General features: G+C 39.3%; 1 protein-coding gene across 4 annotated transcripts in view; it reads left to right on the top strand.

Annotated features, from left to right (window-relative positions):
- RASGRP3 (RAS guanyl releasing protein 3) overlaps window positions 1-13,240 on the top strand; it is a 50,819-nt gene that overhangs the window by 18,253 nt on the left and 19,326 nt on the right. For all 4 annotated transcript variants that reach the window (XM_042823974.1, XM_042824150.1, XM_042823896.1 and 1 more), the window contains exons 2-6: window positions 7,961-8,159; window positions 9,608-9,710; window positions 10,284-10,346; window positions 11,600-11,731; window positions 12,974-13,121. In XM_042823974.1, coding sequence (XP_042679908.1) covers window positions 8,090-8,159; window positions 9,608-9,710; window positions 10,284-10,346; window positions 11,600-11,731; window positions 12,974-13,121 — 516 coding nt within the window. In that variant the 5' untranslated portion in view covers window positions 7,961-8,089. The remainder of the gene's footprint in view (window positions 1-7,960; window positions 8,160-9,607; window positions 9,711-10,283; window positions 10,347-11,599; window positions 11,732-12,973; window positions 13,122-13,240) is intronic.

The following is a 13,240-nucleotide window of genomic DNA, read 5'->3' on the forward strand; positions in this document are numbered from 1 at the left end:
TCTGATCAGACACACCAGGAAGTGACAATAGTCTCTCCTCTGCCCTTCTCTGTCAGAAGCTTACTATTATTAAAACCTCTGAACTGCTTTAACACTATATGTATGTGTTTAAATTATTCTCTCTGCACCATTAAGAAGTCAGAAGCCTGCCACTGTTTCACTTCTGCCACTTCTTCCCAGGAGAAACTTACAGAAAATGCCCTAAATGTAAGGAACCACTCGTGTATTTAGCTGTCCAGCATCTGCTGACAGCTAGCCAAAGGAAGGTGCTGTATCCCTCCTGACCTCCAGGCTGTGTTTTTATTCCACCAGCTTTTCACACGCCTGCTTCATTGTGAGCTTTGAGTTGTCATCAACTTTTGTGGCTGCAGAGCCACAGCATTGTAGCAGGCAGGCATCCCCCGTTCATGTGAGCATGGAACAGACAGCAATTTGCATGAGTTCCTGGGACTGTGCACTTACTGACTGCTGTCATGTGTGTCTGTTACTGTTTTCTTGTGTGCCATTGCGATTTGCTTTTTTTCTTCAAAGAGCAATTGCTCTTAAATAAATGGGATGCTGCCATTAGGGAATGAAAAGATTTACTGACTGTTAGCAACCGGTTCAGTGTTCTCTTCTTGTCTGGGACCTGTTAGCATATCTGTGGGGAAATAGCAGTTACATGTGAACTACTCTCTACATCAAAGGCAAAAGAAAAGGATGATTTCAGCATAAGATCATTGTAACAGCCAAATGATAAAAGGGAGCCAAAGTCCTGTCCTGCCCCTCTGTCCTCATAACTGTCTTGCTCCACCTCAGTCATCCAGTTTCCTTTTACTTAAGTCCCTGAACGCCTCTTCCTGCCTTTATTTTTTTTGCCAGCTGCTACCTTCAATTTAGCACACTAGTAAGTACTTCCCAGGCCATGTGGTCAAGATATTTCTGAAGTTGCCCCGTATTTTCACTGTGTTCACAGGAGGAGATCACTCCTCACACTGGGATGAGCACACGTTGTGAATTTGCAGGGAGAAATGTGAGGTATGGGATAACGGTGCTCAAGAGATAAAAATAAAGGCATGCTTAGCATCTCTTCATAAGGTGTTGGCCTTGTTTTTATTAGATGTAAAGTAACTGCAGTTGTTCTTCAGCTAGGAAAATGCCAGAAACAAGAAGAGGGAAAAATCTGGTACAATCATTGATGCTGGGAAAGATGGGAGACAGGTGGGTGTAGAAGTTTCCCTTTACTGGTATCTGTGATTACAGATTTCTTCTCTTGATATCAATGTTGCTGCAGAGATGGAAGAGGGGAGAGAGAAAATGTTTGAACATCTTGCTTTCCAGGGCACTTAGCAATAATCTCTTTGTCTGAGTGACCACTGCAACTCTGCTGAGATTTACATGCTTGAGATACTCCATAAATGGCTGTAATTCTTTTGGCATCATTATAATGTATGAGCATTATGTGTGTGTGTGTGTGTGTGTGTGTGTAGATATATATACACACAATCTGCAATGCAGCTGTCAGTGTGGGCTTTAGAATGTTTTGAGCCAGGAAGAGATAGTCCATCTACAGCGGGAAAGAAAATAACTGGAAGTTACTAAATTTGGTGTAGGGAGAAAGCTTATTTGAAAGGAAAAAAAAAAAAAGGCTTTGGAAACCGTGGGTTTGTCAGACAAAAATTTTGATACCAAATTAACTGACTTATATTGAAAGTTAAAGCTTCTTATAATTCCCTTTGCTTTAACATTGTTTGAATACTAGCCTGAAACTGGGAGTAGTGTTGACTCTTAAACCTGTCATAAATCTTGGAAGATATAACAGCTTCATAAAAGACACTGCTCAGGAACTGTACTACTGTATGGGAATTTTGACTTAGTTAAAAATAAGAAAAAATTATCTAGTGAGGGAAAAAGGAAATCTCCACACTGAATATAACAGAAGACATAGGAAAATAGGACCTAGGATTTCTTAGTGAGCTATTTAATAGGTCTGTCTGATTTTCTAGCTTGGTTTTAAGAGAATAAAACTGGCAGTAGTAAATAATGGTAAAATATTAAAGTATTTTGTTACAGATAAATGGAAATGAATACCGACTCTTTATCTTTCAAAACTGAAGATATTATTATTTCCTCGTATGTGTTTTAAAATAGCTTAAAATAAATGTTTTTTCTTGGGAAAAGAAAAACCAGTCTGCTAAAAGCGTACAACAGTGTGATCAGTCAAGAATATAGGCTTCCTTTTCTCCCCCCTGTCTTGACTAGGTTAACAAAACAAGCTTATTCACAAAAGACTGTCAAAAGTTGTAAGCAAGTCTGTCAGTAATAAAGGTAATTGCTAAGAGTTTTTCTTGAGGCATACAAGTAAAAACATAACTTGTAAGAAGTACTGATAGTGCATTGATTCAATTTCTGGGAAGAAAAAAAAAGGATATAGAAGCATATGGATTCTTAGTGCTGTTAGCTCTCCCATCTTGATGAGTTATGCTTTGGTGGTGGAGATCTCTAACATGTCTGGAGGGCAAATATTCTCAGAAAATCTCTGTCCCCTCGTGTCATGCACATTAATGAAATGTCTGATATTTGAAATTTTATTTTTGCTTTACTGGGTACAGCAGAACACCTTTTAATGACTATCTACTGAGAAGTGTGGCTAGAAGTTTTCTTCATTTTGAAGTTGAAAAAAAGTCCACTTTTGGATCTTTCTTTGAACCCAATGCCTTCCTGGGTAATTGTAGTACCTTGACCTATGGAGAGGGGAAATAAGGTAGTATTCCAGCACATTAAATAATTCAAGGATGCACGTTCAGATTTTACTGCCGTTATAAGTTGGACTTACAGCTACAGAGACAAAGGCCAACACAGTAAGTTGCAGAAGCAAATAGAGAAGTGAATGGGAAAAAGCCCAAGTATGGTAGATAATTGTATACTAGATAACATTGCATAACACTAAAATTGCAATTGAGAATGAAATCTTTGTTTTTAGAAATCCAGTTATCAATTTACCCATTATTTTGCAGTGCTTATATATGAAGAAACCTATTTTTATTTCTGTTATGTCAGAAATCTTGGTTACATTTCCCAGTAAGAGGTAAGAATGCTAAACAAAATGATGTCTAAGCAGCTTGGGTCTTGATCAAGTGACTTTCTGATTACTGAAAGTATTTTGGTCCTGTGACTATCCATTAGCATTCCTCGTGATTTCTGTAAGCTTCTCTTTTGTTTTAGGTCAGTATGTATTGTACTCCGTACTCCAATTTATGAATGTCTACAAGGTATTACGTGGCTCTGAACTAATAGTTCGGTAATGCATATGAGCAGATCTATATTGCCACTTGGTTTCTTAACTATGGTCCAATTCATTTAACCCCTGTTCCTTCAGAAAGCCTCCAAATTGTTTATAACACCTATCTGTGTTAATTAAGTGGCATGCAATGACTTGAAAGTAGTTAGCCCAAAGGACTCTTCTCTCAGAACTGAACACAATGAAATACATTTCACAATTTTTAACTTGCTTGCTCTTATCTTAGAGCCGCAAAAGCTCATCCCTTAGAGGATGTGTTAGATGCCAATGGAAAGGCTTGGCAGCAGGGGGGCTGCAGATGGGATCTCTGTGGGAGGAAGAGGCCATAGGCTGCCCTGTGCTCGACATAGCTGTTCCAGCCAGGACATACTCTGGGCCACAGCTGAGCCCATCAGCCAGGCTCTTGGTGAAAAAGTCTGAGCAGGGACAGAAAACATGAAGAGGAGGAAAGAACAGAAAGAATAGCAAGGTTAGAGAACTGGAAGATGCTCTGTGGCAGAGCAGGTACATCCCTGAAAGAACTGAGACCATGGATAAGCTCATGATGGAGCCGGTACTCTTGTGAAGGGGCTACAGCCAATAAAAGAGCCACAGTGGAGCATAAGACAAGAGTGAAAGAGAAAAAGCAGCAGGTAGAAACTGTTCTGCATTGATCCTGACTTCCCACGCTGTTCAGTATCTCACTGAAAGCACTAAGTGTAATCTGCAAAGCAGGGAATGGAGTGCAAGTGGATATGGGTGCCTGGCCGCTAGCTGGGGACAGTCTGGCTAGTTTGCAGTAGGTGAATGAAGTGGAGAAGTTGACTCTTTATCCTGTAGAGCTCATAGAGGCATAGAATCACTAACATCCCCGTGCAGTGGATGTCTCTTGTTAATATGAGATTTGGCTCTAGCTACTCATCAGCACTATGCATTTAGCCATGTCCCATCCTCTCTTCCTTTGAAGAAGGTGGAGTAAACATTCTGTTTAGTGTAGTTTGAAGTTCCACTTTGATCCAGAAAAAGTGAATTAAAGTAATAAGGTGAAGGCGATTATCAAGGATCTCCTGGTTAATTGGACTACTACTGTCTGAAGGTGTGTAGCAAAGGTGAATAAATACTGGTGAATCACACTGGAAGAACCCAGGACTTTCAGATTTACTTTTCTTTCCTCTCCTGCTTCCAGCAAGGCTCATATCCTGCATGCAAGGAGCAGTGCAACAATCTTCCCCTTGTTCTGTGTTTCCACGCCACATGACAAATGTCATTGGTAAGCCAATGTGCCATTCTGAAGCATGTGATGCTTGAAGTCATGTACTGTGACAGAAACAGTGGCATTAGGCTGCCTGACAGCCCACACTGTCACTGTGCTTTCCTGCTTAGAACAATTTTTGCATGTGTCAGCTGGAGAAACTTGACCAAGAATGTAACTTCCTTAGAGTTTTCTAGACATGGAATTGCATGTACTGTAATAAATAAACCAGTACTGATAACCTACAAGAAATATTTAATTGCTTGTGTGGTAGCATAAACTTAAGGAACCATGCGTTAGGCAACTTGTGTCAATTTGAGCCCAGACAGATGTCTGGACTGCACCAGTGTAGGCAAAGGTGTAGCCTTATGTGTCCCATTTTGGATTCCTATTATGGTATTTGCACTAATCTATTGGAGGCTAATAGCAAGAAAGGCCTCATACTGAGATCCTCCACTACAACTAAAGGACGGTAGATGAGGTCTGTCCTGAAGAGCTTCCCATGGATGTGAACAAGACAAGGTAAAGCAAAAAAAAGTGCAGTAAGGGCAGTTACCATAAACATTCTCATGAGATTCTTGATTTTTTTTTTTTTCCAGCTTATTTTTCTGTGCGCTGCTATTGATTTGATTTCCTTGTTCAGCTGCTCACGTTCAGCAGTTTCTGCCCAGCAGCCAGGTGGTGGAAATCATCTAATGCAAGCATTCATTTGAGGAGGGGAAGAAGAGGAGAAGTCTAACTTACTTAAACTTCCAAAGAGTGTCCTAATCTTGTAAAGAATGTGATTTTCCTGTATGCAGGTCTCTGGAAAGTTTACAGACGAGCTGAGACCCATAGAGGTGCCTGTGTGTCAAAGTTGAACTATTTACACGTGGCTCTATTTGTTGTCCCTAGGCAGAAGAAAAATAACACATTTTTAACTGATGGGGGAAAATGTTACATCTACCTTTACTCTGGTTTGGCTAAAAAGCTGTTTTAATTCAGTTCAGCTAAATAAATATTACCCCATTTGTCAAATGTAAGCCTATTTAAACCCAGCTTATTGGGTTAGCTTGCACCTGTAAGCAATGTAGCTTGTATGGGACTCATGTGAAAGTGCCTGCGCAGTGATTTGTATTGGCTTGACATCAGGGTTTTATGTTAAACTCCTGCAGCTTCCAGGTGAGGACCTCACCTTAGTAGCCTCCAGCAATAAAAGTGATGACTTCTGTTTATACTACTAATAATAGCCAACAGTTAAAACTTGACTAGTGCCCCCAGCTCTGTTCTTGCCCTTCAATGCTTTTGCATGAGACCACAAGTTAGCTGACAGTGTATCCTGTTTCTTTAAAAAATAAGGCATTACACCTGACTGCATCTGCCACAGGAGCTCACAGCCTGCATGTTCATTTTAAGCATATCTTTCAGGACAGTCCAATGTCATCTTAGCACTTCCAAAATATTGAATAAAAAATACAATTAGGCTGCATGAGAATGTTAAGGAAAGTTTTCTGTTCAAATGACTGTTCAATGTGGTGGTCGTGGTGAGGTTGAGACTTGTAAGGGAGTCTGCGTTTAGTACGTCAGTCCATTACAAACTTTTAACCTCTGGACACACTGCTGCAGACATTTTTGCTTTTCACTTATTAAGGAATTTTGCCTCCCATAATGGTAATATGTCATCAAATACAGCATGACATGCTTAACAACACGGTTTGGTTCATAGGCAAGTGCTACAGGACTGGTGAAACTCCTGCCTCTCCACAGGCTGTAGCTCTGACCCAGGGCTGTTCCTGCAGGGGCTCTCCATGGGCTGTGTCTTCCTTCAGGCCTCATCCACTGCAGGGCCTTGGGCTCCTCCTTGGTTGCAGGTGGAGATCTGTCCCGTGTGGTGCCCACAGGCTGTAGGGGTACAGCCTGCTCTTCCATGGGCTGCTTCTAGGCTGCAGGAAACTCCTTTGAGTACCTCCTGCCCTCCTCCTGCACTGACCTTGGTGCCTTCAGGGCTGTTTCTCTCACATCTCTCACTCCTCTCTCCCAGCTGCTGTAGTGCAACATTTTTTTCCCATTCTTAAATCTCTCTCAGAGTCAAAACCAGCACTGCTCATGGCTCAGCTCTGTCCATCGCTGGGTCCTTTACGGAGCAGTTGGACCTGACTGCTCTGACATGGAGCAGCTGCTGAGTGAGCTCTTCTCATCCATCTCTAGATGTGGTGTTGTGGTTGGATACTATTTATGGCACAATCTAGACATTTCTCATTCTAATAGAACAACAGTGCTTAATCACACAAATAATGATGTAATGGTTGTGGTTGTTGGAGGCTGTGATCAAGAGATATGATATAATGTTTTGGCTCAGCTGAGGATATGTGGCTTAGCCCCAGCCAGCCAATTCTTCCTCCAGTGGAAACGTTACATCCTTCTTTTAGCAATATTATGAGCATAAAACCCATTAGTGGTCAGATAGGGAGTAGGCTGTAGTGTTAGAATCTAGGTATCTACTAGTTAAATAGCTGTCATACAATTGAAAATAAAAGTACTGCTATTCTACATGGAGTGTTATTTGTTGATTGCTATAAGGGTGCCTTAACGCTGTTAACAGAAGGTAGGGATGGTGCTGCCCTATGCTATGTGTTATAGGGAATGGTTAAAGAAATCTGATCAAATTACTTCCCCTCCTACATTTCATGTGCAGCAATCTTCAAGGGATAGACGGAATCTTCAATGACTTTCCTCAATCCTATTTTTAAAGTGTCGACTAAATTATTTTGAAATACCAACTCTTTAAACATGATCTGTAATTATTTCTGAAATCTCGGATTAGTACTTTTTGCATCTTTCAGGCGTAAATGGATATCTGCTAATTAAATGCATAGTAGATGTATGGTACATTCTAGAAGTTTCTGTACACATTCAGCCTTCTGTGCGTGCTCAGCTCCTATAGAAAGATCTATTTTAAAAAGCTGTAGCATTCAATCTCCAGGTTCCTTGAAAAATTGCGTCCAAGTTTAGTGTTTGTTATGACCTTCATTAAACATTCTATGTGGCCTATGCCAATTAAAACCATTAGCATAAAAAGCTATCAGCTGTGAGACTGTAACCTTAGGAAAAGCAAATGTTTATGTTTGGAACACAAAAGCAGCGTTATTAACAAAAAGTGACTTATCAAGTGTAAATAGAATGACCTGAACAAAGCGTGCGTCAGCGTACATGCATGTCCTCATTTGCCATCTGGTTTGTGTGTTATGACCCCTGCTAGGGATGTGTTTTGTGCTAGTGGACAATTGGAAAACACTTAAAAACACAAGCTGGAATGTATAGAAATCTTACAGCAGTCTTTCACATGGTCTGTGTCATGTGAGGGAATAAAAACAGTTTGCAGAAAAGATGAATTGAACTGCAAACGCTGCATCCTGATAACTCTCTCATGTAGCCATATAGCTATGATTTCCTTTACTTTCTCTCTGCAGGTTTTCCTGGAAGCCCAGATAAGAACACAACCAACAATAAAATGAAAAAACTGTGCAGCTGAAGAACTGAAGAAGCATTTTTCTACTTGGTGAAAATGCCTCTTATTTTTTGACAACGATTGAAGAACAATGGGGTCAAACACACTTGGGAAGGCTGCAACATTAGATGAGCTTTTGAACGCTTGTATTGAAATGTTTGGTAAGTATTCTCAATACTTTGCTTTGCTGTTGTTCTTTGAATTCATCTTATAGCATAACCCCCGCTGTTCTCTGATTTAGGCAGTCTTTCCCTTGGCAAACATTTCCATTCTGTAAAATTTTCCATGTTTCATTTTGTCCCAGAATTATGCAGGCCAGAATTTTAGTCATATGCATATTGTGTTAAGAAAATTTAATACAGGTAAAGCGCAATGTTGTGTATAGTGGTTTTAAAACTAAACAAATGTTTAATTGAATGATTCAAGGAGTTATTTCTGGCATTGTCTTGAGTGGTTACACAGCTGCTTTTCTGACCAGTTGTTACTCTGAAACATTTTTCAAATCATCATGCAATAATTGGAAATAATTTGACTCAAGGCTCACGTAATCATTTTACTCTTATTTAAATGTAGTGTACCAGGTCTGAGGGAAAGAAATGATGAAGTAGACCTTGATCCGCAGTGCCATTAATCAAGAATTATGTCACCCTATAGCCAGATGAGATGAGTTCATGGATATACTTATATGCTTTGAAATGGGTTCTTAATTCACAAAGCTACATTTAAAGTGTCTTGGAACACAAGACAGACTTTGATTTGATTGAGGGCTGTTGGTTTGGAGTTTTTTTCCCTTTTGGAGAGAAGGAAGCATCCGAAGATGAGAGGAATTAAATATTTAAGGGCCAGATTTGGTTCCTGAGCATACCGCATCTCTGTATATCCATTTTTTGTAGACCATGATCAGACCTGCTGTCCTGTATACCTAGTGAGAGGTAGCAGAACCAATATACTTCATGTCTCTTGGGAGTAATATCTCTCTTCCATGTATGCATGCTCTCTTGACAGCTCTAGTCTGTATGTGGTTCCTGTTTCATACACACATGTAGACTACTGTCTACTGAAATAGCAACAGAGAGAAAATAACATAGGATTGTGGGTGCTATGGAGTGTGAACAGCCAGGCAATCAGCCAGGGAGTAACTTCCATAGCCTCAGTGGCTACACTGCAGAAACTGGGAGAGTCTGTACAGCAGCTGGAGGTGTGATCCACATATGGACTGAAGTGTTGCTTTTGATCCCTCTTTTTAAACAATCTAGTGGTTAATATGCAGCTGCACCTAAACAAACCTTGTAAGTGGTTTTGGATAAACCATCTCCCTGCCCTTTCAGTGGACTAACTTTAGATTTGTTATTTGTATAACCCACTGTCTCATTGCACTCATTCAGCTTATATGCTAGACATGTCCATGCCTGTTGTCTGGACTTTCTTTTCCCTACAGCACTACAGTCTAGCAATAGTTTCCTCTAAAGGAGGATTTGTGTGCTTTGCTTTTGTGTCCTGTTTGGTAAATAATGGCCCAAGATTTTAACTTCAGATATTTTTTATCTCCACTTGAACGACATCTCTGTTCGCAGCTAAGAAGTTCATTCCCTTGTTGCTCTTTTTTCAGATGACAGAGGAAATCAATGCTCCAGCCATTTGCCGAGAATCTTTCTTCTAATGCATCGCTGGTACCTGCCTTCCACAGAGCTGGCTGTCAAGCTTCTGTCTACATATCCTTTCAGGAAGTCTTGCAAGTCAGCATTACAGTGTTGAAAGCAGATTGTTTCTGCGACTGTATATAAAAATTTGTTACTTAATTAGTAACAAACAGAGTTTGACTCTTTCACCCTAAAACATGGAAATCCAGGAGCTTCATTCGGCTTTTGGTTGTAGATATTTTCCATAAGAACAAGTTTGCTGAGGCATGCTTTGAATTATCTTTGTATAAATGGAAAAATGTTGCCAAGATAATTTTTCAAATTTATAGTGGCAGGCTGGTATTGGACTAATACGAGCTTTCAGTGGTAGCTAAGTACCTACGTGTCTTCAAAATTGTTCAGCAGAGTACTCAGAACAGTGCAATAGAGCATTTTTGCTAGGGCAAAAACCAAAATGGCAGCCAAGAAATTGTCGTTGTCTTAAGATACTGTGTAAGTGAATGAATATCAGATCATGCTGTAGTTGTCTGTTGAAGGAAAGTTTTTAATACTGGTTTTGTTCAACTGGTCTAGAGTCACTGTCTGATGTAGATAAAAACCACATTACTGAATCAAGGCACCTAAAGCTTTCTTTAACTAGAATACATATAGAGATGCCAGTGGGGAGAACTGCAATGAATTCAGACTAAAAATCTGCTACTTCATGAGGTAGGCACGCTTCTGTTTTCTATTTGCTGTGAATACTATAATTGTAATTTATTTTCCTAATGTTTAAAAAAGTTATTGTTTTATTTGATCTCTAGTCTGTAGTAAAGTGTGAATTACTGTGCTTTGAAAACAATGGTTTCAGCAGAACCAGTGCTTAAGACATGTAACTGTGCATGTACTGTACAGCTGATTGAAACCTTGTGCCGTGTATTACCTGGTGTTTGAGCATGACACCTCTTACAGGGAGATGAGGTCAGTGCCACACAGAACAGTGACACTTTTTACTTCCATATATCATCTATTTTGGTGGAGGAAGTTTATCTCTGGGCTGTTGGCTTCAGTTCAAATAATCTGTGCGTAATTTATGATGACACGAGTATGTTAGAGATGTCAAAGCTTTTACAGATCAGATTTGTTCTGATCTTTGCACCTAATTGTCTCTGACTTTTTTTCCACAGGAAAGCTGTCCCTGGTTAGGCTGTGCTTGTTTAGGAGCATTTCTCCATAAAATAGAAAGTATGAATTTTTAAGCTAACACGCTACAACCTGCTTCCCTCAAACAAATGACTAAATTATATCACTGTGTTGGAATGGGAGAGAGGTACTGAAAGTAGCACTGACAAAGCCTTTTTCCTGCCCTCTTAAATAGAAGAGGAATTGCCTTGTTTACATGGTTATCGTGGTAGTGCTGCCACTTTTAACTTCACGTTTTCATTTTCACTGGAAAATCTTTTTCTGAGCGCAGCGTCTCAGTTAAACAAGGGACAAATGCAAGTCATTTGGGTGCCCTGGCAGTGTGAGTTGGGGCAGGTGTGATGTGGCTGCCTTTTGTGTGTCACCCCATGCATCTTTTAATTTGACATTTCAAAAGAGTGCTCCTGTATGGTACTGTGGTGAATTAAATGAAGGAAATTATATGGTAATTTGATTGCATGATGTCAACGATCCTGTTGTCAGTTATAAGCTAGAATATTTTGGAGTTACTTGAGACTGTTGATTCAGCTACTAAGAGAGCAGTGGTACAGCCCCTGTTTTTCTAGGTCCGTGACTGTTTATTTTTAAAGTCTTTGTCATTAATGTCAGAGAGAAGTACAGCATCAGCAGGCTGGGGTTGCACACCCTCTCTGCCCCAAAACCATTCAGTCTGAAATATTCTTAAGTTCTGTTGATTAAAATGTGAGTATCTCTGTACAGCCACTAAATATTACACCTGAATCCTTAGGTGTTTCTGAACTTATTTATGTCAATTTCAGATACTGGATTCTGGAATTTCCTGCAGAATTTAACTTGGATCTCGGGCTGATTCGTTTGACTGAAGAATTTCGAGAATTAGCCAGCCAGCTTGGCTATGAGGATCACATCGATCTCATTGATATCTCCAGCATGTAAGAATGTCATGAGCTTTATCATCTTTACCTCTGTTCTCTGTAGCAGCAGAATTCTAATTCTGTCCAAAATATGAAAGTATTAAGGGCCATCCTAATCTTGAGAGAGCAAGCAATCATTTACAAAAAAAAAATTCTCTTACCATCTAAATTTGGAATTCTACATGTAGTTTGACACTGAAGTCTCTTATCTGTGCATAAGTATTCAATATAAATGGTAAAGAAATAATTTTCCTGATTCTTTTCAAAAAGCTAGTGCTAATTAAATGATTAATATTACTTTCTTCCTTTTACTTTTCATACAGAATAACAAGCAACGCAGTGATTGGCACATCGTGTAAATCTTGTATTTTCTTATGGAAGCTTTTTTGTTCTCTTATCTGTAACCTGCCTGTTTTGTCCAATGCCTTTCTGTGTGCTATTTTCTATTATTTAATTCAATAATCTTTAGCACTGACATGTGTAATTTTCTTGCACTGAAGTGCTTATACTACTATTACCATGACTTCTAAGAAGTTACCTTCTAAACATCACCAAACAGGCTCTTATATCTCACCTGATATTGTAGATTTTCTTTTAAAATATGGCACAGTCAAAATTGTTTTTCCTTATTTAAAAATCAGCGTAGCAACCTGGAAGGACGGCCCAACTAATCTCAGTGAAGTCTACAAAATTTTGTGCACGAATGCCAGTGAAATCACATGAATATTAGCTCTTCAATCTTATTTAAAAATTTTAAGTTAGGAACCTCTTTCTGCTCTATGGAGTGCCTTTGCTGTATTTGGGTAGGAGTTATTCCATTACTTGTAAGCAAACGGTTTACATAGTTATGCACAAACACCTTACTGTGGTTGTTCAACTGATGGCATTTCTACCGTTCTGTTATTTTATGGACTTGTGGTCTCACAGAGTTAAAATTAATTCTTGATGCTATTGAAGGTGGCTTTTTTTTTTTTTTTTTTTGTCTTATTCAGAATTTGACTTATTTTTCTTGTATTTCCAAGGCACTTTTGAATTACAGCCTCCTGTACATTGTCCTTTTCTTCCGATGGAAACCTGATATCATGCATCTTATGCAGAAAGGAGATCTCTGAAATCCTTACTCCTCATTATACATCTGAACGTTATCTTATGCTGAGTGTTGTCTGCTAGAAGCCACAGATAGATCTCTTGATAATTTTATGTATACTGATGGCTACTCCCCAAAAAGAAATGAGAATTGTGTCTAATTTTCTCTTGCAGACCTTCCTATGACTGGATGAGAAGAGTTACACAGAGGAAGAAGATTTCTAAGAAAGGAAAAGCCTGCCTACTTTTTGATCATCTGGAGCCCATTGAACTAGCTGAACATCTCACTTTTCTGGAGCATAAATCTTTTAGGAGAATTTCTGTAAGAAGCCTCCAACTTTGTTGTTTGCAGATAGGACCCTGTCCTAGGAAAGGGCATTCATATTGTTTAACAAAACATTTTTTTTACATTTCATTTACTGTGTAAGAGAATATGCTGTC

Source organism: Centrocercus urophasianus, unplaced genomic scaffold, assembly GCF_019232065.1.
Source record: "Centrocercus urophasianus isolate 14NV4802_14NV808 unplaced genomic scaffold, USGS_Curo_1.0 seq_10, whole genome shotgun sequence".
Classification (NCBI taxonomy): Eukaryota; Metazoa; Chordata; class Aves; order Galliformes; family Phasianidae; genus Centrocercus; species Centrocercus urophasianus.